This window comes from Balaenoptera acutorostrata, chromosome 1 (assembly GCF_949987535.1).
Source record: "Balaenoptera acutorostrata chromosome 1, mBalAcu1.1, whole genome shotgun sequence".
Classification (NCBI taxonomy): domain Eukaryota; kingdom Metazoa; phylum Chordata; class Mammalia; order Artiodactyla; family Balaenopteridae; genus Balaenoptera; species Balaenoptera acutorostrata.
The window spans coordinates 164,432,202-164,458,833 of NC_080064.1; the positions used below are offsets into that span (position 1 = coordinate 164,432,202).

At 39.0% G+C, this 26,632-nt stretch overlaps 2 protein-coding genes across 5 annotated transcripts in view; one reads left to right on the forward strand and one right to left on the reverse strand.

The window, feature by feature from the left end:
- Positions 1-19,424, reverse strand: part of WDR26 (WD repeat domain 26) — a 41,898-nt gene extending 22,474 nt beyond the window's left edge. Inside the window, exons 1-7 of one of the 2 annotated variants that reach the window (XM_007167224.3) lie at positions 18,622-19,424; positions 16,672-16,771; positions 16,515-16,571; positions 10,744-10,880; positions 8,293-8,390; positions 6,405-6,561; positions 1,085-1,223 (exon numbers count right to left, since the gene is read on the reverse strand). In XM_007167224.3, the coding sequence (XP_007167286.2) occupies positions 1,085-1,223; positions 6,405-6,561; positions 8,293-8,390; positions 10,744-10,880; positions 16,515-16,571; positions 16,672-16,771; positions 18,622-19,046 (1,113 nt within the window). In that variant the 5' untranslated portion in view covers positions 19,047-19,424. Of the gene's footprint in view, positions 1-1,084; positions 1,224-6,404; positions 6,562-8,292; positions 8,391-10,743; positions 10,881-16,466; positions 16,572-16,671; positions 16,772-18,621 lie in introns of both variants that reach the window. The other variant, XM_007167225.2, reaches the window with a different exon arrangement.
- Positions 19,425-19,708: 284 nt separating this feature from the next.
- Positions 19,709-26,632, forward strand: part of CNIH3 (cornichon family AMPA receptor auxiliary protein 3) — a 270,479-nt gene continuing 263,555 nt past the window's right edge. For 2 of the 3 annotated variants that reach the window (XM_007167222.2, XM_007167223.2), the window contains exon 1: positions 19,805-19,989. The gene's annotated coding sequence lies outside the window, so the exon portion shown is untranslated. The other variant, XM_057544239.1, reaches the window with a different exon arrangement.

Here is a 26,632-nt window from a genome sequence, read left to right on the forward strand (position 1 = left end):
ATTATTCTGAGGAAGGGGTCCGCAGGGTTCAGACTGCCAGAGGAGTACATGGTACAATAAAAGGGAAAGAATGCCTGATTTAAGGCAAAGAGTAGATCTTATTTGCCTTTCTTCATTCATAGCATATTGCAGGTACACAAGAATTGATGTATGCTCTCAAATTTGATTCTCTTCTTTTTAAAATATTTCCTTCTCTGGCCCCCTTTCTCTATTTTTTCAACATAGGAGTTCAAAACTTTATTGTGGGCTAATATATTCTAATTCTAAATTTTAAAATAAGATTATTTATAATTTCTGATTTTAGGTGAATGACTCCTATACCAAATACATCTCCCTAAACTATTTGAAGTCATGTGCTTCCTTGATTGCTCGATGTTTAATTGGCTGAAAGAAATGGAAATACTTATTTCTACAAATCTGTAGGTCACCTGGTTATAAACAAAGACAAATCTAATTTTAGAGAGAACTTAGAATTTTAAATCCAGAATACAATACTTTTCATATGCATCATCGGGTGGGGGGGGGTAGAAAGAGATAGGGGGGGATGTTTAACAGAGGTTCCACGAATTACAGAAGATAATGAAGGGTTTCAGAAGGCAAAATGGTAACGAGTCTTTTCTAACCTGTGACAGAATGGACATTGTATTAATCTGTAAATCAAGTATTAACAAAGATAACAAACTGGCAGAGACATTAAGAGCAGTAGGTCTGGAGTAAAAGTATTCCTGGATTTAAGTCTAACTCTGCCATTTATAAGCTGTGAGGGCCTGGGCATTTTTTATCTTGGTTTCCTCATCTGAAAACAGGAGGTATTAGAATCTCACAGCGTTATTCAGAGGATAAAACTAGATAATGCACGCACAGACTAAGTACAATCCTAGCACATAACGCTCAACAATTTTGATAATATTAATCTGTATATATTACCTAAACAACATAGAAAGAGATAAGACATGACAAAGATGACAAAAAATGCTCTTGGAAAAGAATGCTATTTATATACACATACTTTGAAAATATGTACTCAATCAATTAGATTAAAAACTACTTTTTGCAATCTAAACACTCATACTGGAGTACATACCGGATCAACTTGCCATATGATAACTGTCGTATCTTTTGATCCTGTTGCTAGTTTAGTGCCATCGTTAGAGAATTTACAGAACCACACTTCATTACAATGCTCCGTAAGTATCTGCTGAGTATAACATGGGAATTGCCTCCTAAAACAAATAAGTCAACAAATAATTATTCTTTTAAAATAGATTAAGAGTAATAATAATGAAAAAGGTTAAACAACTGATGAAACTTCTTTGAAGACCAAAAACTTTCAAAATAAGATATGAATGCACTTGGAAATCCTAAGAATCACATTTATATTGGTTATATTGAAAAAGAAAATATTATAACATTAGTCAAGGCAATCTTAGGGGAAATCCGTAACCTAAAGTCTGCTTCAATTTACAATTTATCCTTTCCCCCCGCCCTCAAGATTAATGAGAATTTTTGGTCTGATTAAGTCAATTAATATAAATACAAATTAACAATCAGGGCTTCATGTTTGTCTGTATAAGTGGGCTGGCATCAGGTTGTTCTAGAAGAAATAATGTACATTTTCATTTATATAAAAGCAACTTGGCATAACAAACAGCACAGGCACTGTAGCCAGACAATTTTGGGTCACAGGCTTTAGTATCTTTGCCAAGTCATTTAACTCCTCTGAGTCTCAGTTCTCTCATCTATAAAATGAGATGAATATATACCTAACAAGGTTTTTAGGGTTCCTGTAAGGATGAGAAACACACCTGAAATTGCTGGAATGTAACAGCTATTCAAAAGTGATTACTAGTATTATTTTGGGGACAGCACAGGAGAAGTGCAATACATGGTAGAGGCTGTAGTGGTTAAGAGTAACGCCTTAAGAATGGGAGCAGTAGAGTCTGAGAGACTTAGGTTCAAATCCTGGCCACTTACTAGCTGTGATTCTGGGAAACTTATTTAATCTCTCTAAATCTCAATTTTTCCAGCCATAAAATAAAGACAGACAAGGGTACTTGTGTTATAGAATTCCTTTTACAAGGATGAGATAATGAATGTAAAGCGTTTAGACTGAGTCTGACGCTTAGCCAGTACTTTGTAAGTTGCAGTTTTTATACATTAAGGGTAAAGAATTCTATGTTAACTTTCCTAAGTTAAAGACGATAATGTTATCCTAAGAATGACTATTCTCATTAGGCACTCACTTTTAAAAACCATTCTATCCTTTTCCAGTTTCTACATCAGGACTGTCCAATAGAGCTTTCTGTGATAATACCAATGTTATATAACTGTACTGTCCAATCTGATAACCCTACCTGTATATGGCTACTGAGCACTTGAAAGGTGGCTAGCACACTTGAGGAACTTAGATTTTTTTCATTTAATTTTAATTTGAATGACTTTTCCTTTACATTTAAATGGCTACATGTAATTAATGGCTACTGTTGGGAGAGTACAGATCTGTACTGTAAAAAAGTTACTTAACCATTAATGGGTAAACTTTTAAGTCTGTTTTAAAAAATGGTCTTCTCTATTTTCTTCCCCCAACCAATCTATAATTTAAAAACATATTCTGTCAATTCACCAGCCTGATCGGCAATATGTATTTAAAAGTAAATTAAGTTAACGTTCTTTACCTGGCACACACGGTTATGTACCTTAGCAGTTGGCTACTTGGAGACTGCTTTAAACTTTTAGACTGTCTAACTATAAATTGCTTTAATATTAAAATATTAGTCTATATCTGAACTGAAACATAGTCAATTCCAGTTTACATTTATTAAGCACCTACTAGATGCCAAGGACTGCGCTACATGCTTTACATACAGTAGTGTTAATTCTCAAAACTCCCTTGCAAGGCAAGTAATAGCCCCATTTTCAGGAGGCTCAAGGAGAGCAAGTAACTTAACAGATATCAAACTGATAAATAACTGAACTAGGATTTAAACCTATGGCTGACTCCAGGGTCAGTTTTCTTTCCAAATATCATTTTTCAAATCATATTTTTCAAGACACTGCTGGATAAAATTTCAATCAAATAAGTACTTCTAAATCAAAAATGATTTTTCCCCCTCCTATGGGTAATAGTCAATATTTATTCAGTGAGAAACACTTTATATCTAGGCATAAAATACACAATAATTCAAATGGCTAAAGTTGATCATGAATGAAGATATATCTAAAATCAGAGCAGCAAAATGTCCTTAAGGAAGGAATGATTCATAATCAAAATTACAGGGTGCAAGGCAACCAGATTATTGACAGTCAGTTGTATCTGAATGTCAAGGTGGTATTTAAATTGTCATTATTTTATTATTACTTAAATAATCTTTTAAAAAGACTAACAACCCCTAGTTTATTAAAAGGCTAATTTTAGAGTATATAAAGTGATAGAGTTTACATGTCTTTGTTTTCAAGTAAATTTAAAATTTTAAGATTTGTTAAAAATATCAGTACCTTCCCAAATCAAACTGAAAAAAAAGTAGCATTTTAATCAAGCTAAACCGTAACATTTTATAAATCTTAACACTATAAATATTTTATGATCCTTTACTAAAAAATAATACTTATAAGCAGCTGTGGAAACATTCTTCCACTGTTTGCTGGTGGAAAAAACCCCACAGAATTATTTAACAAGAAAATTCCTGTTCCTTACTGATCAAATTTCACCAAAAATATGTATGCATGAATTGTGAAAAATATAAATAATATACAATCTAATGAAATTTCTTCAGTGCTGATCAAGATAAAAAAAAAGTTACAGTTCACATTTTCATAATCAATTCTTTATTCCCCAGAGATTAAAGAAGGCTGGTATTTAGATTTAAATGCTAAGATTTAATTCCGAAAATACAGTTTTCTAGTTTCAGTGCTAAAATGTAGTTTCTAAAAGGGAGTAAAACAAACAATAAAAAATATCAACTTTAATTTTAAGACTTTCAGATGAGTCAGGAACACCAGCAATTACATAAAATTTAGGTTCTATTTTCCCAGTTCATCAATAAAGGGCACAACTCACTCTAAAGACTATATATATACTGACTTAGATGTCAGGCACTATCTCCCCACTTAGTGTCTCCCCAGAGTGAAAAGTCAAGGCTGACTCCTTGGAGAAACTGGGTAGATGGAAGCCTTTCACTGAGAGAGGGAATTCAATAGGAAAAACAGACTTTGCAGGGATAGGTGAGAGGAGAGGGAAATTCTTGTTTGAGATGTTGCACTTACGGTGCTTGAGTAATATCCGTATTGTTGTATTAAGGTCTAAGGGTTAGGAGATAGTTCTGTAGCACTAGCCCAGACCTAGGGGTCATTAGGATCATGTAAGTATAACCTAAACAGGAAGAGTAGGGTGAGAAAAGAAACACAGTTCTGGAACACAAACTTATTAAAGGGACAGGGAAAGAGGAGGAGCCTGAGGAGTAGCCAGGAGTAAAACCGAGTCTGGAATGTTTGGGAAGTCAAAAGAAAAGCTTCAAGGCAAAGCAGTCAAATGCTATAGAAATGCTAAGATGTAGGTTGGAAAGTAGCCATTGGATTTAATAAAGATGTTGTTCTTTACCAACATCAGGAACAGTTCTGGTGTTGTGTTGGCTGCATAAACCCTAATACTACAGAAATCTGAAGGGTGAAGAAGTAGTAAGGAAGGCAACTATTTTAAGAAGTTAGCTCTACGGAGGCGGCGGGGGGGCGTGGGCAGTAATAACCAGGAAGAGCACAGAATCAAAGTTTTGTTTTGTTTTTAGAAGACTATAGGGAAGACCTTCCAATCATCAGTGGTTATTTCTGAGGAGCAAGAACTCTTTCATTCCTATGTAAAACTTCAGGAGTTTGATCCCTGATCTGAGGGTTGGAAAAAGTCAGACTAAATACTGTCCATCATTTACTTTCACAGGTACTGGTATAGAAATTAAAGCACTTAAGAAAAATGTACGTCATGTGCTCATAACATTGCAGTTTCCAAACAGGAAGGCAAGCTCTCAACTTACTGACACCTCTTGAACCATGAAGTCTACCATATCCACCTTTCAATGTATTCCACCAGCAATAAATTCATGAACCAAAAAAAATTCGGGTTCACAATCGCCTTAATTTTAACATTGATCTCAAATTCCCTAAAGGAGCTATAAAATATGAAACCAGATAGCCTTTTAATCTATTATCTCCTCCTACCTCTATTCAACTTAAATGAAAAGACTTAAAAATTCTCATAAGCAAATCAAAGAACAATGTTAAAGAATAACAAGGGATAAAGGAAAAAAGATCTCTAATCACTTTCTTTAAGTGCACCAAAGTAATTATCCAACACTTTAAGATAACTAAGACTTAAGTAATTTATGGCCAATAGTTCAATTATTACTATTTTTTAAATTGCAATGGGGGAGGGTGAAGTGAGAATTCAACTACATTTGAAAGCAGTTTATGCCCAAGTAAAAGATGATCTTAAATCGTAGTGCATATATGCACACATATATGAGTTTTATGGTTATTCAGAAATTCCTTGTTTTTCCAAAGCTCTCATACTTATACACTTTTGTTCTTCCTATGCATGTTATTTTCAGTAGTTCTCTGAGGATATTTGACAAAAGAAACTAAGCATGTGCACTGCAGCTGTTATGTCTGGTTCACCAGACCCAAATAATTTTCTTCCTGGAGTTTGAAAGATTTCACAATTTGTTTTTCAGTATCTTAAAAATTAAAGCTCTGTTGAAAATTTGGAGATCGTTGTTCAAATAGTAGGGACTTTTTTACGCAAAACACTCCTAACATCGAAAGTGAAGCCCAAATTCTTCAAAGTTAAATTATGTAGATGGGTAGGTATGATAACAAAACCCAAGCCAGAAAGTTAATACCTGTTGCTCTAAACATTTCTAGTTGAAAGGTCACTTTCAACTAAAAAGCAGAACTTTCATTATGAAAAAAGTATTTCCATGACCTTTACGAGCAGAAAATAATTTGGGCCATAGTTAAAACAGCCATAATGTTCAGGAAAAGAAAAAAAATCACTAAGTGACCTCTGGCATCCAAGGACAGTAAACACTTCAATCACTGGCATTCTTATACAATATCACTTACAAATCCTTAAAAAAATGGCCAGATACAGAAAATGTCCAACCAAACCCACAGGCAAATAAAGGCAAAACAGGCTTTCCAGCTTCAGTTCCCAAGGACTGGTTTCCTATATAAACATATACAAATTTCTCTTAACTGTCAACTTCAAGAGTTCTAGCTGTACTTGTGAATGCTAAAGCAAACATGAATTGTTTTATGGTGACAGGATAAAACTCTAAAAAACCATTTTAATAAAGTTCATAAGTGAGACCATAAAAGGTTAGCCTACTTTAGAATGTAAGAAGTTTTTCTCTTACCTACTACAAACATGATCTATAAGCAGAGACACAGAATCTAGATTATTATCAAGTTTCGTATTGTGATATAGGCACCGATCCCTTTGTAGTTCCACCGCCTGCCGCAGGAGAGTCTGTAAACGCCGTGGAGGAAGCATCACTGATGGTGGTAAATAGGCTTTAATAGAAGATATTTTTAAAAAGAGAAATAAAAATTAAAATTAAATAAACAAAACAGTTTACTTTTATTTAGGACATCTGACTCATCTTCTGCTGTACTTGCCCTTACTGTAATAATATCATGTCCTTTAAATAGAGCAGTTCTGGGTGATATAACATGTAAGCTTCATGAGTATCTGTCAGCACCTACAGCTAGGCTGCCACTAGAATGGAATACACTTGGGCAGGAGGGCTTTAATTTGCATGTGGATTTCCTAGAACAACAACAAAACCCAACAACAACAACAACAACAACTACTACTCAGCAAAAAATACAAGGGCAGTGATGACAAAAAGAAAATCTAGAGATAACTGTGTCCCACAGGGAGACGAAGCATCACTGCAAGTATAGGAAAAGTACCCACTTAACAAAGAGTGGGCCAAAATGTTGGAACAAGTCAAGTTCCAGGTCCCACCAAATTGCTTCTAATGCCAAGGATACTGTGAAAATTCAGGGAATATAACTGCAGTTTTGATTATAGATACCAATCTATTCCATTCCTTCAAGGCTTACACCTCCACAACCACATGGTCTTCTGATTCTCAGGATCTCCACTCCCACCTCAACATGAAAACACAGAATATGGTCTAACCAGAGAGGGAAAGAGGGTCTTTTATTATAAAGATGTGGCAAAAATGAAACCCCTACTCTAATTTGGAAGTTATATAAAATATTTGGAGGGAGGGTAAAACATTTTACCTAAAGAAATCTGTGCCTTACTGTTGAAATCAACAAAAAACAGGCATACCTCGGAGATACTGTGGGTTCAGTTCTAGACCACCGCAATAAAGGGAACATCACAACAAAGCGAGTCACAAAAAGTTTTTTGGTTTCCCAGTGCATATAAAAGCTGTGTTTACACTACATTGTAGTGTGTTAAGTGTGCAACAGCATTATGTCTAAAAAAAATGTACAAGCCTTAATTAAAAAATACTTTATTGCTAAAAAATGCTAACCATCATTTGACAACTCAGGGTTGCCACAAACCTTTAATTTGTAAAAACTGCAGTTATCTGCGAAGCGCAATAAAGTGAAGAGCAATAAAACGAGGTCTCCCTCTATCTAAAACACTTGTGGCTTAAAGCTGTGGTTTACATGTTTTTTTTTTCTCTAACCACAGCACTTCTCCCCCAAACAGAATCTTAAGTGGAGCATCACTGCATAAAAGCAATGAAAGGAGACTTGCTCTGGGACCAGCATCCTGTCACTGACTCCTGAAGTTAGCTTCTTAGACTCCATGGCGGAATTTGAAGTCTCTGGTTCAAAGGGCCTCTTACACTGACATATACACACTACCAAATGTAAACTAGACAGCTAGTGGGAAGCAGCCGCATAGCACAGGGGGATCAGCTCGGTGCTTTGTGACCACCTAGAGGGGTGGGATAGGGAGGGTGGGAGGGAGACGCAAGAGAGAGGGGATATGGGGATATAAGTATACATATAGCTGATTCACTTTGTTATAAAGCAGGAACTAACATAACAATGTAAAGCAATTATACTCCAATAAAGATGTTTTAAAAAAAAGACTTATCAAAAAAATAAATAAATAAAGGGCCTCTTAATGGATTCCCCCTCACTCCTCTTACATAACCACTTGATAAGAGTATGTCTAGACACAACTCTTCCTAACTGATTTGTAATATCATTTCTAAGAGAAAATACAGAAACATCAAAAATTAAGACTCTTACTCTGAAGTTTGTCCAACAGTTTGGATCGTGAAGCTGTTCCTTTGCCTTCCCATTCCGCTTTTGCACGTAGGTCTTCTGCATGGCTACACATCAGATACCTAAAAATATGACAAGAGAAAGCACCAAATATCAAACCCTTTCCTCTGGATAAAACATAATTGAAAAATACTGATTATACTTTGGATATCTAGTTCTTACTAAGAAATATAAATCAAGAAGAAATTTCTACAGTGGACCCAATTCATTAATACAGCCTGGCACCTGAATATAACAATAATAGAATAGTAGATAATATTATTGTTATGCTATCTATTAATAGAATGCATCTTTATATTTACTGTTATGATTCATTATACATATGTAGCTCTTATTGGGTGCCAGGCTCTGTTCTTAACTAAGCGCTCAACATATATTAGTTCATTTTATGTTCATAACAATCCTGTATGAAGTAAACACTATTACTCTATTTTTATAAATGAGGAAACCAAGGCACAGAAAGCTTAAGTAACTGGCTTAGGGTTAAGCAGCAAAGCAGAAAATGAACCCAGGCATTGCAGCTGCAGAACTTGCTCTTAACCAGTATGCTAACCTAACTGCTCCTCAATAAACAAAACGAAACTCAAAAAAAAAACCCTTCAAAGATATTCATACTCAGTTAACTAAACAAAAACAACATACCTTCAAAAGTTTTTCATAAATGCCACTCAAGAAATGGTATAATTGGATAATCATCCTTGTGTCATCTTGTGAAAGGTACTGAGATCCCAAAGCAGAACATTTGGGAACTGTTTTATTACTCACTCTATGTGCCGAAGGAGGCATAAATGCTAAATTCATGGATTCTGGAGAATACATGAGGGCCCCCTGCTGGAAGTGTGACCCTGACCTGGTTCTGGCTCTTCTCAGAAGAACAGGCTTTAAAAGTAAAAGAAGTGAAAGAATTATTCAAACCTGGAGATTAGACCTGGCAAGTAACTCTCCTGCTATTTTGCCTGGTACTCTGGTCTCAGACAATCTGTTCTTCTCATTTGTAAAAAGGGTATTAAGTAGGGTAGTGAGGATTAAATAAGATGGAGTATATGAAGTACTTGGTCTACTACCTGGTATATAGGTGGAGATTGATAAATGATCATGTAAGTATCAGAAACCTCTCAGTTAACTTGAGTATCACCACCTCCTTTTCTTAATTGCATATTGCATTTTGCATATTACATTTAGCATCTAAATAATTTAATAGCCTCTTACCCAACAGCAGAACTACTTGTTCTCTTGCTATTTACTAAATAAATAGTGCCTTAGCTGATGAGAACTTACTTTTTAATAGTATAAGTAATTACACTCACAAAACCCTATAAAAGAAGTTGGACAACGCAAAAATTTGGCTTCTAAAATAACTTTTGAGGAGTTATTATCAATTTTACGAAAAATTGTTTACTTTTAGAATTTTGCAAAAGTTACCCATGGTTGCTCTGCTCCCTTTTGAAAATACACATTACACCCTAAGGTTTCAAACGCGTGTCTGTTTATGGGAAGTCATGTGGTATAACTCAAAGGACACTGGACTGAGAGGAAGAAACCACGTCAATTCAACACCTTGTCATCTCTGGGCCATTTCCTTACGTGAACAATACTTGTCACAGTTAAAAGATAAAAATGCAAGGATGAGGCTTACGTGTTTTGTTGGAAGAAGTGGGTAGAAGGTCTCCCCATTTACTAAGATGAGGAAAACGAGAGGAGGAGCAGGTCTGTGTGGGTTGGGTGGGGGGAGGGACAATGGGAATTCAGCATTTTTGTTCTCAACACGTAACTTTGAGATACTGTTTAGACATCCAAACGGAGACTGTCAAGTAGGCTATCAGGTATATACACTGGGAGTTCAGATGAGAGGGTAAGTTTAAGAGCCACTGGCATGTAGGTGGTATGTGAAGGCATAGTATAGAATGAGATCACCTAGGAAGCATGTGTAAACAGAGAAGAGAGGGAGGTCCAAAACCAAGGGTTTGGGCACTCTAACATTTAAGGGATCGACACGAGGATAAAATGAGATTGTGTCTATGAAATGCTTAGCAAGGACCTGGTACATGACAAGTATATGTTTAAAAAAAATGTCTGTATGCATCAACACTAGAAACTTTATTGCTTATTGTTTTTTTAATAGAAGATTATGCTACAGGGCTTTTATAGAAGATCATGAAATGGCATTTCACTGTTAATACATATTTCTTCTCCCTTCACCCACTTAAGCATCTCTCTATTCCAATATGGAAAGCTTCCTAGGATGACAAAAATAGTTTGTACACACATAAGTGAAATTACCCAGACAAATATTACCCAAGAATTTAGCAATACTCACATCTTGGGAAAATATTAAAAGAAGTGCAACTTTGGAATGGTAACCTTGATAAAAATAGCTCCTTCCTCAACCTGGACCAGAGCACTGAGCTTTCTTACCCACTAAGAACATGAATGCGCTCTGTGTTGTATTTCAGGGGCGTCAATTCACAGCGCAGGACTTGAAGTGCCTCCAGGACCTTGCCATCCTCCAGGTACTCCAGGTACTTCTGCTGCAGCAGCAAGAACTTCATCCTCTGACATGACAGAAAGCAGCAGTCAGGGGAAAAAAGTTGATGGAAGTTTCAGAAAATGTTTGTGCCTAAACAGAACAGTAGAAACCATTCTACTATGCCCTTTAAAAATAATTTTTATAAAGCTTTAAAAAGACTCAAAATATTTTGATTTAATAGGGTCACAGCAGATTAAATGTGACCCTATTGCTCCATTTCACATATTCATAAAAGTCTGCTTTGAACAAATAATCTCAAATTAGAAAAGATCATTAGTGACCAAGGCATCAACATGGGAGAAAATTAATTCTGCCCTCAAAACATTCACCTAGAATTTTACTTCTTGTGTGAAAAGTTAGAACTATTCCAAGTATTCTAAATTTGCTTTTTAAAAAGTCTGACTTCTATAATGGCTGTTGGGGGGTTTCATGCAACAAGTTTTAAAAAGACAGCAGAAAAACCAGTTAATGGAGGAATTACTTAAAAGCCACAATGTGAAAGAAGGACTAAGTAGACCAGAAAGCAGAACTGGGGCCACTGGGTCAGAGTTACAAAGTGTCATATTTTGGCTTATCAAAGGTAAGAAGAGCTGTCCAGCAACTGGATTAGAGGCTGGTGTGCAAAGTACTGAGTTTCCTATGACTGAAGTGGACAAGCATGAGCTTGATGGACTCACTGTCTCTAGGTGGCAATAAAGGGATGCCACAGAAGGTTGAACAATTGAAGGCTGAACTCAAAGGTCTTTGTGTATTGGTAACTATCTGATCACTGATGCATTTCACTATGAAGCACAATTATTATCAACTCTTTTCCCCCAAAAGGACAAACCATTTCCAGCTTATTGTGAAGCCCTTTCACATTTAGTTTTTTTCTGAAATGTGTTTAGCTTTAATACTTTTAATGTTCCTTTACTCTGTTACTTTACTTTTGACTTGAAAGTGATCATCACCGTTTTAGCAGCTTTTTGCTAGACAAAAGAGCTTTTACGAATATTAAGCTTGCAATTTCTTTTAAACCTTAAATCTAATTAAAGACCACTGCTTGGAGGGACTCATTTATCAAATCTGCTACTTGTGGCACTTGAGCAAGTCAACTGATGCAGGTAGAAAATTTAGTAGACAGGAAATGTTAATCATACTTAGAGATTCCAAGGAAAATAGAGGTAAAGATTTCAAATCCATTTAAAAGAAAACCCCAAATGACAGCCTTTTCTTCTTCATTAAGATGCTTACTTTAAAAGACATTAAAAATAAACTGCTGTCAAAAATGGTGTGGAGAAATTATTGTTTATTCACAAAATTAAGAGTATAACGAATTGCTCTGTAAGATTTTCTTTTAGGGAGTATTGGGAAGGCAGGCATAACCTACAAGCTTATAAAAATGGTTTCTAGAGAAAGTAAACCAAACAAACCCTCCCATGTAAGTTAGGCATACATTTAAATACATCTTTTACAAGATACATTGCTTATGTTTGGTAATAATCTAATCTTAAATCGATAGCTAAAGAATAGAAAAAATTTCAAACTATGAGGTAAGCTCCTATAACTCTAGAAAAATTACACTTACCAAATTTTACAGGTAAAGTTAGATTTACTAATGAATGTTTCGGAAATAGGTTACCGAGATGCCCTGAAAACACGTTACTGCACATGTAACCTAACGTTAACCTCTAGATGTCAAATAAAAAAATACTTTAAAGTCCATCAGGTGACAAAAACCAAAAACAAAAGACTAAATAGAACAAAATCTAAAAATCAAACATTCAAAGTTATTACGGATATTCTCACACCATTTTATCTTATGAAAAAACTTCAACTCTTTATGAAATGAAAAGTTCATATACTTCCATTTATCAATATAATGTTAAGAGTTTCACTTTACCTAGGATTTTTGAATCAAACTTGAGTATCATTTAGTTGCAGAATTTTTTTGTTTAAATGCCATTGGAAGCATGTGTATTTAATTTCTTCACTGAATTTTCTTAATAATTGGGAATCTGGGGGAAAATTCTGTCTGTTTTAATTCAGGGCAAGTCTTAACTTTGGGGGTATCAATCATTAAGTCCTATGCACGCCCCCTTCCCCATTCCAATGTGTGTAGGGACAGTGCCCCAGTTGCTATTTCCTATTTCCCCCTTACTTTCCCATCAAGATCCTACTAGAACACGTTACTCTCTTTCTATGGAGCAGAGGCAGGGCAGGAGAGAAGAGGAAGGCAGAGTAAAACTTTGAAAGAAGCCAATATACACACATATTTCTGTATATACAGGGAATGCTATAAAAGCAGCCCAAGAACATTTCCCTATGAGTCATTTTATCCAGATTAAGACAAAGAATACCCTCAAACAGACACCAATTCCTGGTAGTGTGCATGGCAACAAATAAGCTACTGGCCAAGAATAGCTAGAGATTTGGTTGAGAAACTGTTTATTCTCCTAAAAATCAGTTCAAGTATTTGACACATATGATAAAGATGGAGAAAGTAAAGCTATATTTTACTTCCCCAAATTTAAAGCACAAAAATGTAAATACAGTTTCAAGAAAATGAACATCTGTCACAAAAGATGTTAATTATGTACTGAAAAAATTTAAAGAATCAGGCAAAACTGAAGTTTGCTGAGGTGGGGACAGGGCTTTACTATGGTTTTTTTTAAAAGATCATGAGCTTCTTAAATGAAGAAAAAAAGAAAACAGGTTGAGATAATAAACTCTCCTTTGTATCTTTCCCCAACTCCTAACTAGACCTCTGTAAGAGATTATTCCTGATCTCTGGTAATTCTTCAGCATCTTTGGGCCTAGCACTAATTTTTTCTCTTTTACCATCTGATAAAAACTTGAAACTGGTAAGTGACTAGGTAGGGTAGTTTGAAAGACAGTGCACGTGGTAAATCCAGCTGTTGTCCCCCATCACCCTACCCAGTATTTGGATTTACTGTTTCCTCCCATATAATTATACTGAACTCAACGTGAAGCTCTGAAACTCAGAAAGTTATGATACACAGGAAGTCTGGTTATCAAGGGCAGTTAGCGCCTAGCTAACTTAGCAGTGGTTCTGACTAACTCTGAGATAAGGTTATAACCAAGTTATATCAATTAAATCATGACTCAGAGGAAAGGGGAAATGAGTTATATTTAAACCATGGCTTTCAAAACTCCTCCCTATTTGACTTTAAAATATACTAGTAAATTTTTGTAGATCAATTTGAACACTTTTGTTAAGCATGTTTCTATTCTATTAAAGTAAGAATCAAACATTTTTAGACATATAAAAGTTTTGTTATTGATCTCAAATACCCACCCAAATTCCCCAGACATGGCTAAGAATATCTGAACCCAAACTAAAATATGTTGATTCATAAGCTCAGCTTCCAGAAACTCCAGAAAAAATTCTGCTATTCCTAGTATCATTTGACCAGAAACCATTTAAAAATATGGGGGTTGAAGGGGGGGAGTGGATTGGGTCAATAGAAACATTCAGGTTTAAAAAAGAAAATACAATTTTAGTCTAGACTAAGTTATCAAATGTGTCTGGGCATACAATTAAAATAATTATGCTAAACAAAAGCCAAATAGTTGTCTTCTAAGGTATTATTACAAATTTACGCTTACATTAGATTATCTTCTGGAGATGGAGTGGGGGAGAGGAGTAAATCTAAACACAATTAGGTGAAAAAATGCTGACCTGAATCTTTAAAAGCAATTGATTCATTAATGTTTAAAGTGAGATAAAGTTGGAACCCCTTTCTGTGTATTAATACCTAAACAGTTTGATGGTGTGAGGCTCAGCCAGAGATTTAATCTTCATCTCTTATTAGATCCTAGAATGTTCTACATACTGAACAGGCTGTAAAAAGAAAGGATTCCTCCTTATTATCTACAACTACCTCTATTCAGTTTACATGTTGCTTCTAAGGACGATTTCTAATGAGATAGTTATAATCTAAATCCAATACAGAAGTCTCAAGTTACTATAAACAAATAAGAAAAAAAGTGTGCCTAATTAATAATTTTTACTGCTAAATTACAGATATAATTTGGATGAAGCTTAAAAAAGGATAATGATCCTCCAAGAAATCACACACTTATTTTAAAATAGTCCATGGGCAAGTTCTCTACTGTCACCATATAAGCAGTGTTAACTTGTCCAGTGGGAAAGGAAACCCAATTCTTATTTTGGCCTTGTAATTGTCTTTATATTAGGGTCACCTTCCATTCTGTCAGGGCTAACAATTTACGAAAAACTGCCCAATAAAAATTTACTTAGGTATTGTTTTTTTTTTTAAAAAACCCCAAACATATGGATTGGGGAAAATTTAATTACTAGAAAATTTGCAATCCTTTTGAATATAGATGTTTAACTTCTGTGTTTTCATTTTAAAAATTTACCATGGAATTGATTATTCCATGAGTTACTATTGAATCAGATGCCTGATAGTAAGTTAAAAATTTTAGTATTTTAAGTATTTACGGTAAAAAAACCCCCACAAAACACTAGAGCGTCAATTTAACTGAATCCATGTTTGTTCATATTGGTTGCTCCTTTAATTCACCTGAAGTCCATTCTCTAGGATATTTTTGTAAACAATTATATTAAGAATTTGAAAACTCTTGTAATTAAGATTAAAAAAAAAAAAAAAACCCAAAACAGAAACAGGAGAGTCTATTAGGTCTATAGACAAAGGCAGAAAGATTAATGTTTGACCCAATTAAAAAAAAAATCAAAATATAACAGGCATTTACTAATATTTAACAAACAGCTGATTTCCCTACTTCACTTCCTATTTGCCTTGTTTCCCTCCCCCACCAGACAGGAAACTGCTTTTGACAACAAATGAATCAGCTAGAAGTTAAAAAGCCAGCAGCCAGCAGCTGATTCTTCATGGTTTCCAATCACAAGGACTTAGGAAAAACTCATCCCCTCCTCTCCCTCACCAACATCTACTGAAGAATTAAAGCCTATTAGTAAAAAGATTCATTAAGATTTATGAAAGAGGCTAACAGATTAAACTACTAAACTGATCTTGTCAGGAAATAAGGCCAGTAAGCAGAGCCCAATGGTCAAATTTGCATACTAAACCTCCACCAGAGAGATATCTATTATACAAACTTGGACACTGTCAATTCACACAACTGGAATGCAAGAATGGAAAATGGTGAGCACACCAATGGAGTTGGTTTGAATTAACTACAATTCCCAAAGATTTGTTTTAAAAAAAGATAATTAATGTGTCAGCTACTTAAGGCTATATGGATATATATACACCCAAACATGTTTTCTTTACCAGCACATTCAGTATTTTAAATAATAAAAGTATAATTTATTCCTGATTCTATATTAAACTCCTATTAATAGTACCAAAAGCATAAAGATCTTTCAACATAATTTAGCAAAAGCTTAATTTATAAACTCAAAGGTTCAAAGGACACATTTACTAAACATGATTTTAAAAATATAAAACTCAAACTTTAAAACATCAACACTCATCTTAGTTTACAAATTTAATTATTTGAAAGTTAAGGCCTTATCTTTTATAACAGGCAGAAGCCTAGAGTTATCAATAACCTACTAAAATAAGCATAAATGTGAAACTAAGAACAAAAGTGTATTTACCACAATTATTCCCAACAACGTTTGAGAGATTTCAAGTGCGCCTCTTACCACAATAGCATGAGGAGAATGCACTAAAGGCTTTAGTTCATTCAGGTCATTTTCTGCCTGCAAAAATTGGTATAAGAGAAAAACAGAAATGTCACAAAATGCACATCAAATATACAATTTTAGCAGCAGTTACACAGCTCTATATGCCCTACTTTACCTTATCCCAGTCTCCTTCCATGACATGATTTCGGAATTTGGTAGCAGAAGGATGTTCTAAACGACATCCTGACTCTTGCATGAGGAGATCAACAGTCTGGCTGCAGGAGAGATACAGTGTAAAAAAGACCTGACCAACTTTAGGGTTTACTCTTCCAAATAAACTACTGTCTATGAAAACAGTTGCAAAAGTTCTTAAGCTAACCTCATGATGAAGGAAAAAGAAATAAATAGCTTTGATGTGCTTGGCTAAACAAACTTGATTTTTAAACTGCCACCTAGGTTTACATCTAGTCAAGTCAAAAACGTTCTTGAAACCAGAATCAAAATAAATTCTTCCTCCTTTTCCATTTAATGCCTTTAATGAAGTATAAAATTTCTAAAAATGTGTTCTAACCAACCGGTTAAAAAAAGTGGAAAACCACGATCTACATACTAACCACGTTACTACATTTGGAAAGATAAAAACTGTTAGTTACATACAAGGTGATGGAGATGACCTGTATTAGGTAAGAGCCTTACATTCAGATATTATGTTTGCAAAGAAATTCTAATAGGTCAATCTTTAAAATTGAAATAAATCCAGCATCAAAAAATCATTCGCTTTCTCTCTATACTAAAAATAGCAAATTTACTATGGTGTAGGTTCCAAACAGTCACGAGTTATTTCCTCCTGCTGCTGTCAGCTTGCTTCTTGTCTCAGTAATATGTTCTGTTAGCATTTAGGAAATGCTTTTCCTTAGGGAACAAAGTGAAATCTTCCTTCGATATATTTCTTTCAGAGCTTAAACGATTCACCACATGTGGTTTCTTCCATCAGATATTTTGATATCTAAGAATCTTTATCAGTCTTACATATTTGTGTATGTTTCAATGCTTTCTTATTCAGCTCCATTTATTTTTCAGCAAAAACAGTGCAATAATCTGCCTGAGAATCAAAATACTTATGTCACTTTTAAAAAGTGCTCTTTCTCCCTCTCCCCAGAACAAATCTATAAATCCAAAAAATACTAAGAGCTTATTTTAATCTATGCTTTGAAGCTGGAAACTGACTGTTGCATGTTGTTCTCTAGTCTTCTCTCTGGTTCTGCTTCATCCTCCATCAAGCTCCACGGCACTCCCACCAACCCTACTTTCCACCCCCCTTGGTTTTCCTTTGTGTGTATACTAAACGGGGGTTTGGGGCCAAGGTCGTCTACCTTCACCCTACTTTAGGTACACAAGGTCATCTAAATTGTATTTGAAAATAAATGATTCACCAGATCAGATGTCCCTTTTTCAGAGGCAGTCGCCTTCTTGGTATTACAGTGGGATTTCAGACAAGTTAGTGGTAGGCCTCTTGTACACACACAAGGGCCTTTAAATGACATCAACATGGTAACTTACTCCATTATTCCCATCAGGTTTATTCAGCAGCCTCCTTCCAAATTATCCCAGCCCCTCAGTTCCCATAAACACTTGTAAGTGATTGTCTTTCCTGATTGGTAGTTTGCCTGGGTTGTCTGTCATGGCTGGGGGCGGGGTGGGGGGGAGGTGTCCCACAAAGATGCCTCTGAGGTACCCTTGAAAAACAAATCCTCCAAGGTTCATTATTTCCACCAGCTCTAATCCACCCCTCCCCCAACACACACAGAGACACACTCCCGCATCTGTCTTTATTGACAGACAATTACGCTCTGAAGGTGTATGGGGAGGGGTGACTCTTTTGGTTTCTACGCCCCCTGCCCAACCCCCAACCACACAATTTGTCAGACTGATTGATTTCCCCTTATTTCGCTGCAGGTCGGCTCCTCCTCCCCGGTCAGCCTGTCTGAGCTGCGTCCTCCTGTGTCCTGGGCCCAGCAGTAATTCTCTCTTTGCCTGAGCTCTTTCCAGCCACCCCCCGCCCTCCCCTCCCGCCAGCTTCCGTCCCTCGGTCCGTCCACACCAGCTGCCTGGAAGGGATACTTACTTGAGCCCTAAGCCATTCAAGTGCTGTCCTATTAGCCTAATGACATCCTCATCTGACTGGGAGAGCCGCTTCTTCTTCTTGAGGCTGCTGCCCAATTCTGGGGTGGCCAAGGAAGAGGAGGCGGCGGTGGTGGCGGAGGCAGCTGCAACGGTGGCGGAGGCTGCGGCGGCGGCCCCGCCGGAGACCCCGTTATTGACATTCAGGCTGTTGCTATTGTTGCTGGCGGCGGAGGGGGCGGAAGGCAGGAGCCCATTGGCGTGGGCCAGGTCCCCCGCGGACGACGACGACGAGGGGGACGACTCCCCGTTCTGGGCCGACAGGCAGGCGAGTTCCTGGGTCTGTCCCTGGCCCCCGCCGCCCCCTCCTCCTCCACCGCCGCCGCCGCCGCCGCCTCCTCCTCCTCCTCCTGCCCCGTTGGCCTGCATGATGCTGCCGCTGACCAGGCTGTGGCCGCTACTTCGGTGGGGGACGGCAGCGGCGGCGGAAGGGGCAGCCGGGGGGAGTCCCACCACTACCACCACGGAGGAGGAGGAGGAGGACGACGACGAGGACGAGGACGACGAGGACGGAGGGGAGAGGCCTGCTCTGCCTGCCGAAGCCCCGGGCTCTCCTGCTCCCTCCGCCGCCGAGGCTCGGGGTTTCTTCCGCGGGGGCGGGGAGGCTCCGCCGGTGTCCGAGTCGGAGGAGGAGGAAGCGGAGGCCAGAGTTTCCTCGCCGAGAGAGGCCGTGGTGGGAAGCCGGTGGGGCGAGGCGGGGGAGGGGAGGCGGGGGCCGGGGAGAGGGTCGGGGTGAGGGGGGGCCGGGGAGGCGGGGAGGGGGTCAGGGTAAGGGGTGAGAAGAGGGGGAGAAGGAGGGAGAGGAGGAGGGGGAGAAGGAGGATCCGGGCCCTTTCCCCCCCCCCTCCCGGAGGCAGCTCGGGGTGCGCGGCCCGGGGGTCGGGCCGGGGGGCGCCGCGGGGCGGCTGCGGGGGCGTGGGGCCCGCCGCTGGGCTGAGCCCCGGCGGTGGCGGCGGCGGCGGCGGGCGGCAGCGGAGGCAGCTGCCGCCTCTGTCCTCGGGTCCGCTCCGCTCTGCTCCCTGGTGTGTTGATTCTTCCCCCAGCTGCTGCCTAATGGAGTCCAGGCGCTCGCGTCACAGGAAATGCCTATACTGCCCTCCTCACTCACTTCCGGTGGCAGGTATGGAACCTATAGGGGGCCTGTCACCCGGCACGTGCGCCGGGGGCCGGCTGGGCGCGAGGGGAGGGAGGCCGGCGGGCCAGCGGGGGCCGACCCCGACCCCGACCCGACCCGACCCGATCCACCCCGGAGCTCGGGCCTGGCCGGCTAGGTCTCGCCCCCAGCGCCCTGGCTGGGCTGCGTCGGCGAGAAGTAAGTTTGTTCCGTCCCTCCGAAGCCGGGCGTGCACAGGAGGGCGGCGATCGCGTGCGCGTGTGCGTGTGGACCCCAGGGTGACCTAGAAACGCCAGGCGTGCGGAGGGACTGCAGATTTCCATCCCCGGCCGAGGATGGGGTCGAGCAGGTGGCGAGGTTTTGTCACGAGAACTCCCAGGCACAGGGCTGTGGCAGTCCTTGTCGACTCACTTAATGGTAACCAGGACTGACCAGCTCTTCGTTTGAGTGTGAAAAACTCGAATTTCCACAGCCAAGTGCCACACACAGTTGTCGTGCCCGGGCCATCCCAGGAGGTTTGAGATGATGAGCCTAGGAGACTCTGTGCTTCACCCCGGGAAGGTGGGATAATGGATAAGAGCAATATCTGATGGGGACAAGGAGTCAGAAAAAGACTGTGGGTGTAGCAAGGCGGGACTTTGCTGAGGGGCTTTCACTCTTTTTTAGCTATTGCCCAGCACCTCCTTCCAGCTGCCTCTTGAGTCACTGCCCAGTTTAGGCAGCAGTAATACAGACCGAGCAGTTGCCTCCAAAACATGCACCTTAAGGAGAATTCATACTCAACTTGAGATCCAGGCTTGAAATGTTTAGGTGAACTGTGAGGCTTCGGCGTCGCTGTAATTTACTCGTTTATGTGGCTGTAGAAATGCGGCAAGGAAGAGCTGGGCTGAATCTTGATCATTGGTGAATAGTCTCCATTACCCCAAACAATTATTTACCGGTGTGTGGTCGATAGCATATACACGGATATGTACAGACATTTTCTCAGAAATTTAAACAATCTTTCTCTGAAGAAGTTTTCCTGTGCAAAAACATGGACTCAACTAATGCATCTTTTTTTTTTAAATATCGCTGTATGTATTATTACATTCTTTTTTTTTTTTTGAATGTTATAAATTTATTTATTTTTACTTGTGTTGGGTCTTCGTTTCTGTGCGAGGGCTTTCTCGTTGCGGCGAGCGGGGGCCACTCTTCATTGCGGTGCGCGGGCCTCTCACTATCGCGGCCTCCCTTGTTGCGGAGCACAGGCTCCAGACGCGCAGGCTCAGTAGTTGTGGCTCACGGGCCCAGTTGCTCCGCGGCATGTGGGATCTTCCCAGACCAGTGCTCGAACCCGTGTCCCCTGCATTGGCAGGCAGATTCTCAACCACTTTTTTAAAGACTTTTTTTTTTTGATGTGGACCATTTTTAAAGTCTTTACTGAATTTGTTACAATATTGCTTCTGTTTTATGTTTTGTGGGTTTTTTTGGCCTCGAGGCATGTGGGATCTTAGCTCCCCAACCAGGGATCGAACCCTTACCTACTGCATTGGGAGGCGAAGTCCCAACCACTGGACCACCAGGGAAGTCCCTAATGCATCTTATAGCTCTGAAATTTCAAATTTTATAGCTCAAAGTAACTTTGAGGTCTTTGCTTACTTTTCAAATTTAGAAAAATAATTTAAAAAATAATGCTTATGAGAAATTATTAAAGAATCCTGAGCTTTATTGATCCGCAGGCTAGAGGACGGGAGAGGAAGACCATTGCAAGATCTGACAGAGATTTAGCTTTTAGTCTCATCTCTCAAATATGCTTCCAGGTGGCGGTGTAATTTTAAGGTGATTCACATTCAATTTTATTATTCACCTGAGAGAGACCTGAGTTCTAGCTAAGTTTCATAGGGCACTGCCACCGTATCCAGCGGAGCCTGAATTACTAGGTAGTTAACACTTCAGAGATCCCTGTTTGTATGTTAACTTTAGCCTTCTTATTAAAAGCGTTGTTATTGTTTATACAAAATTAAATTTTGCAGAGTCATTTGTAATAATTTATGAGGCCCATAGCAGTACTGAGGACAAGCTTCTGAATAAAGTCTGTAGCTTTCATAAAGGAAACAATGACTTAGTGGTAGCCACAGACACGGCTTACACTTCATGAACAGAAGTAAAGGATGAAAGGCAAAAGAAACTGGTCTCGGGCTTCCCTGGTGGCGCAGTGGTTGAGAATCTGCCTGCTAATGCAGGGGACACGGGTTCGAGCCCTGGTCTGGGAAGATCCCACATGCCGCGGAGCGGCTGGGCCCGTGAGCCACGGCTACTGAGCCTGCGCGTCTGGAGCCTGTGCCCCGCAACGGGAGGGGCCGCGATGGTGAAAGGCCCGCGCACCGCGATGAAGAGTGGCCCCCACTTGCCGTAGCCAGAGAAAGCCCTCGCACGAACCGAAGACCCAAGACAGCCAAAAATAAATAAATAAATAAATAAATAAAGTAGCTATAAAAATTGTAAAAAAAAAAAAAAAAAACATTTAAAAAAAAAAAAAAAAAAAGAAACTGGTCTCAACTGGTGTCTATACTCAATATATATACCCCAGCTTGTCTATGTTTTATGAGACCGAGACTGCTGTTACTAGAATTCTGAATTTATGAAGTCCACGTGTGCACACATTTTTCTCTAAACTAAAATACAGCTGGAGACTCTGTTGTCTGAACTCTGGATTTTTTTAGAGCCAGGTTTCAAGTCCATTGCAGATGAATAATTCTGAAATACCACTCTACATATACTCAGAAACCTTCAGTAACACCGTATTACCTAGAGAATACAATCCAGAGTTTATCTAGCTCTCTGTAGATTGACCTCAATCTTTCTCTTTGACTTTGTCTTTTACTACCCCCTTTCTGAACCCTTCACTGCTGTCCCCCGAATGTGCTGGGCTCATTTCCTCTGAGTCTGACCATACCTCCTACCTTCTCTCCATCCTTCTGATCCAAGACTTGGCTCCTTTCTCACCTCCTCGGGGGAGCCTTTCCTGACTTCCAGCCTTCTTGCCCTCCTTCTGAGTATCATTTATTAAGCCTTTCAATATTGAAGTCTACTTGCAATGTTTTTTTTTGTTTTTGTTTTTTTTTTGTTTTTTTGTTTTTTTTAAAAAAGTATTTATTTATTTATGTATTATTTTTGGCTGTGTTGGGTCTTCGTTTCTGTGCGAGGGCTTTCTCTAGTTGCGGCAAGCGGGGGCCACTCTTCATCGCGGTGCGTGGGCCTCTCACTATTGCGGCCTCTCTTGTTGCAGAGCACAGGCTCCAGACACGCAGGCTCAGTAGTTGTGGCTCACGGGCCTAGTTGCTCCGCGGCATGTGGGATCTTCCCAGACCAGGGCTTGAACCCGTGTCCCCTGCATTGGCAGGCAGATTCTCAACCACTGCGCCACCAGGGAAGCCCTGCAATGTTTTTTAACTTGCTAAAACCCTTTAAGTCACCAGAGAGGAGCCTTTCTAGATTGCTGTCCCCCTGATTTGCCTTCCCCTTTTCACCCTCATCCTGGAAAAAACTGAGATGCATTTATGAATAAAGGTCCAAGCTGTCTTTTAGGGAAAAAAAAATTGAATGTATATTCAGGTATTTGATTCATTTATCTTGTTTCTGTGCTCTTTTAACAAGTCTTTATATGACCAAGCCTGTGCTAGGTTCCAAATAAGAGGCAACTTATTGTCCTAGAGATATTCAAGCAAAGGCTTTCAGGGATGTTACAGAGTAGATAGTTGAACTAATTGATGTCTAAAGACTTTCCAACTACAAGATATCTGTGAGTTATGTACATATGCATCTCCCAACTAGAGTATAAATTCTTTGAGGTAGGATCTGTGTATTGTTCGTCTAAGCCAGTGCTTTTAGATTGTGGGTGATTCATGAAATCAGTGTATTGGTCATGATTGCAATTTAATAAAATGAAATGGAAAAGTGAATAAGAGTAGAAAACATCCAAGTCAGTCACCCATAGGAAAGGTCATTATTATTTTGTGGAAGTTCTGTTTCAATGACAGATATATATCTATGCTTTACAAAGTAAAATATATCTCTTCTGTAGACCATTCTCAAAAAAGTTTCCAAAACACTCATCTAGGACATTCCTGACTGACAAAAAGGCAACTCAGGAAATTGGCGTTAGATATCTAAATGACAAATCACAAGTTCTGTCCACGGCAGTGTCTCTGCTGTAAAAATTAGAAGCTACTAGATAAAAAAAGCTGAGATAGTATAGGTGTTTATAATAAAACATGAAACCAAATTTTCACAAAAGACTTTGTAAAAAAACTAGAAGAGACTGTTGTTCTTCTGTCAAGTTTTAAGTTCGGTGTCTCACCCTGGTACTTAGCAACATCAATATTATTCAATTTATTAAATTTCTATTTGAAGAGGTAGTTTTCAGAATCTCAGGTATCCCTGGAGAGGGACCTATTTGTGTTTACATTTCTAGCTTCATTCCTAGCTTTTCTTTGTTTGGGGTTCTAAAATTGGGAAGCCGGACTTGTTGGATTTGGGTGAACTTGGGAGAATTCAGGAAAGAGCACTATTCTTGAAGTCAGAACACTTAGTCAGCTGACTGACATTGGGCAAGTCATTTAACTTCGCTGCCCTGCACGCATTCCATGAATGAAGTGGGGATAATGGCACTGGCCTACCTGCCTCAGAGAATCGATCTGTGAGTCAAATGAGATATCAAATATAACAGATCGTTGGGAAAAGACTATCTTGAAAGGTTTCAAAATATAACTTAAATCCTCCATCATTTCAAAAAGGATTTGAGGCAATGAAGTTCAAAGATATAAGAAGATTTTGTAATTACTCATATATCTGAGCTGTGGACCCTAGTCACTTGCTAACCCCAACTCTGCCACTCAACTGTGTTCCTGTGTACCTCTAGCCAGACAAATCTGAATATTGTCTTTATATTGGTCTTCCATGAACGGGGAGTTTCCAATACCTATGTAGTAGAGCGAAGGGCACAGTTACCTGGCAGTTTTACCCACTGTTCCATACATGTCTCTCCAGCGCTTGCTTATTTTCCCCCTTCTACAAACATTCCACTCATGCCACAAGAATCTAGTATCCTCCTGTGAGTGGAGAAGGGGTGGCACACTGGGTGGATCTAAGTGCAGAGACAGGAGCCTTATATTCAGAAGTGAACAGGTGGAAGTATTCACTGTCCTCTGAATACTGTCCTTTTCTCCAAGAAAACTAGATTGTTCTTCTCCCACCACACAGCTGGGATAGACTGCTTGGAGTAGCTTGTTCTTGCTGCACTGACTGTAACAAAACACATGTAACACTAAGATGGGTGTGCAAAGATGTTCACTGTGTGTGCAAAGATATTCACTGAAGCATTGTTTGTAGGAGCAAAAAGAATGTGGTCATCACGATGTGCTGATATGGAAATAGTATCAAGATATATAAAGTAAAAAATGCCTATAACAGAAGTGTGCGTAATGTAATTCATTTGGGTAAATAAATGAATATATATACATACATTTTTTTCTGGTAGGATAGAAGAGCATAAAACAGTGGTTTACCTTTGGGTGGAAGGACTGGGGTGGTTGAGGAGGGAGGTTCCTATTTTTCCATTTGATACTTTTCTTCAGTGTTTGCATTTTCTAACTATATGTAAGTATTTTTTAAGTGTCAATAAGGGTTATTTGGAATTTGCTTTTTTTGGTATTAATAAGTATCATGTTTTTAAAGCACTCATGTTCTTAAAAGTACACTCAAAACCAATCAAAATATTCATGAAAATTAATCATAATAAAAAATGCCAGACGAAGCAGTGTTGTGTATAGTTGATGGCATTAAATATATTTGCTTTTTAAACATCTCCTTCTTTCCCATTACCTGCACCTCCTATATTCTCTGAGTGCAGATTCTGCACACACACACACACCCCCATCTCTCATTTGGTTAAATTCATCTGGGGAATAAAGGGCAAAAAGACATTCCTATTTATTAACTTTGAGAAATAGATAAATAATTAATAGCCCCTAGAGTCCGTGGACAGTGGATAGCAGGCCCTTTGGGTGGTCTTCCTTCTCAGCTTCCTATATGCGGTTCATCCCTCTGGCACTATGATAATAGTAAATAATAATCAATGGGAAAACACAATTATGATTGTTAACAAACAAATGCTAATTATTATGAGAAAATATGTGTTCTGATTAGGTATACACAGCCCATATAGAAGTAATGGTCTAATGACTAGACTTTTAAAAATTAAAAATGTTAAAGACTGTAGTAGGTGATTATTCATAAAGTTGAAAAGGAAACTGTTGAAAGGGTCCCTGCATTTCTTCAATTAATTTTATTTCAACATTGTGCTCTTTACTAAATAATACTAAATGTATATGCAAATGTGACATAGTAGCCTAAATTTAAAAAAATAAAAGAAAAAAAGAAAAGAGGGACTTCCCTGGTGGCACAGTGGTTAAGAATCTGCCTGCCAAGGCAGGGGACGCGTCTTCGACTCCTGGACCGGGAAAATTCCACATGCCTCGGAACTACTGAAGCCCACGCGCCTAGAGCCCGTGCTCTGCAAGGAGAAAAGCCACTGCGATGAGAAGCCCGCGCACTGCAGCGAAGAGTAGCCCCCCCCCCGCTCGTCGCAACTAGAGAAAGCCCGCGCGCAGCAACGAAGACCCAAGGCAGCCAAAAAATAAATAAGAAAAAAAAAAAAAAAAGCTTAATGAACTCGTGAACGCCAGTCATTGACCACAAAAGAGCAAAACAGTAGCTCTTAGCTTCTTTTTGTGGCTTGTGGAGCGATCCTTGGCTAAATCAAGACCAACAGGGTTTTGGGACTTGCTGGTCCCTTTTAATA